The sequence below is a fragment of the Aplysia californica genome, unplaced genomic scaffold (assembly GCF_000002075.1).
Source record: "Aplysia californica isolate F4 #8 unplaced genomic scaffold, AplCal3.0 scaffold01082, whole genome shotgun sequence".
NCBI lineage: Eukaryota > Metazoa > Mollusca > Gastropoda > Aplysiida > Aplysiidae > Aplysia > Aplysia californica.
Genome location: NW_004798352.1, coordinates 140,713 through 142,383, shown reverse-complemented (window position 1 = coordinate 142,383; position 1,671 = coordinate 140,713). Strand labels below are relative to the sequence as shown.

At 36.7% G+C, this 1,671-nt stretch overlaps 1 protein-coding gene across 1 annotated transcript in view; it reads right to left on the bottom strand.

Moving 5' to 3' along the window:
• LOC101853361 (SCO-spondin) overlaps positions 1-1,671 on the bottom strand; it is a gene marked incomplete at both ends in the record, with an annotated part of 39,730 nt that overhangs the window by 34,317 nt on the left and 3,742 nt on the right. Inside the window, 1 exon segment of the mRNA XM_013089928.1 lies at positions 48-99. Coding sequence (XP_012945382.1) covers positions 48-99 — 52 coding nt within the window.

Below are 1,671 nucleotides of genomic sequence, written 5' to 3'. Positions count from 1 at the left end.
GGGGGTTGGGAGGGGGTGGGTGGTAGAGATGATGAGAAATCCCTTACCTGATAAGGTTACTGGGGAGTATATTGTCCTTTTCTCCGCCCAAGACAACATCTGTTGATGATGATGATGATGATGATGATGATGATGCAGGGATTGGCGTTGGTATTTCTGTAGTTGTTGCAGTTGTCTTTACTGTTGCTTTTTCTGTTGCCGTTGATGATATTGGTGGTACCGGCGTTGTTACTGTTGGTGGTGGTGGTGTAGAAGGTGTTATTGTTGCTGTTGGTGTTGTTGTTGTTGTTGTTACTGTTGTTGCTGTTGTTGTTGTTGTTGATGGTGTTGCTGTTGTTGACGGTGTTGTTGTTGTTGAGAATATGTCCAAGGGTTCCCCTGTACGCTCAGGAAGCGGGAGTGGAGGGAAGCAGACGTTAGCAGGATGATGCGGGTGTAACCTTGGAGATTTATTAATTTGTTAAAATGAAAAGAAAGAGTTTTAAAATTGTTTCTTTCTTTGTTTCTATCTTTTTTTTCTGTTTCTTTGTTTCTTTCTGCTGTTTTGTTGTTTTTGTTGTTGTTTTTTTTTGCTTGATTTTTTATATTCCAGTATGTCTTGTGCGGGGAAGAGAATAGGGGGGAGAGGTAGGAAGCCAACAAGAACGAAATGGTGCAAATGAGAACGAAACAGGCGTAACACGAGGTAGAATAAGGGAGAAGGTCGAAATGATCTAAGTTGTGTCGAGAGAGACGTAAATTAAGTAGAAACCTGTTCAAAACCACCACCTGGCATCATGGAGGGACTCTCTCTCTCTCTCTCTCTCTCTCTCTCTCTCTCTCTCTCTCTCTCTCTCTCTCTCTTTCTCTCGATTTTTAAGACTTCTTTTTGAACGAATGGTATGGTTATTGATATCAATTTGTTGTTCTTGAAGATTCGTAATTGCTTTTGTATTTCCACTAAACATTATTTCCGTCTTGTCATCATTTAAGTTTCAATTTAGCACTGGTCATCCATTATTTTATTTACATATTACATTGCTCAGTGAAGTGGACTTATAGTGATATTTGATCTAAATCTTTAGACTTAATAAATCTGAGTGTCATTGGCATAAAGATGGTTCTTCAAGGCACATTGTCTTAAAATATCATTGCAAACAAGACAGGTCCAAGAACACGCTCCCGGGGAATACCAAATCTAAGCAAAACATTATCAGAACAAGAGTTGTTTTTTTTAAAAGAAACCTTACCGGCAAGAAAGAAAATTACGACATCCTTACTGAGTAAAAGTGGACTGTTTTACAATCCCCACTAAGTACAATGGGATTATTTCAGAAATTTAAGAGAAGACCTGCACAAAACTTATTTGCGAAAGAGAAAATTACAAAGGCCATGCTGGATAGTGATTTTTTTTCTAATCTATAGAAAATAATGAGTAAAAAGCAACCCTATCGGACTGACTAGGGAGAAAACTGTAAAACCCTCGTTGAGTAGAATTGTATTTTAAAAAAAAATCTTACTAAGTATCAATTTAATTTTAAACAAACAAAGAAAAAAAAGAAATAGAATTAAAATAAAACAAACAAAAAAACCCAACAACAATAGCTCACCAAACAGAGAGAAAAATTATAAAAACCCTTGCAGGGTAGAAGCGGATTTTTCGTTTTTATAAACACTACAGAGTATAAAAAT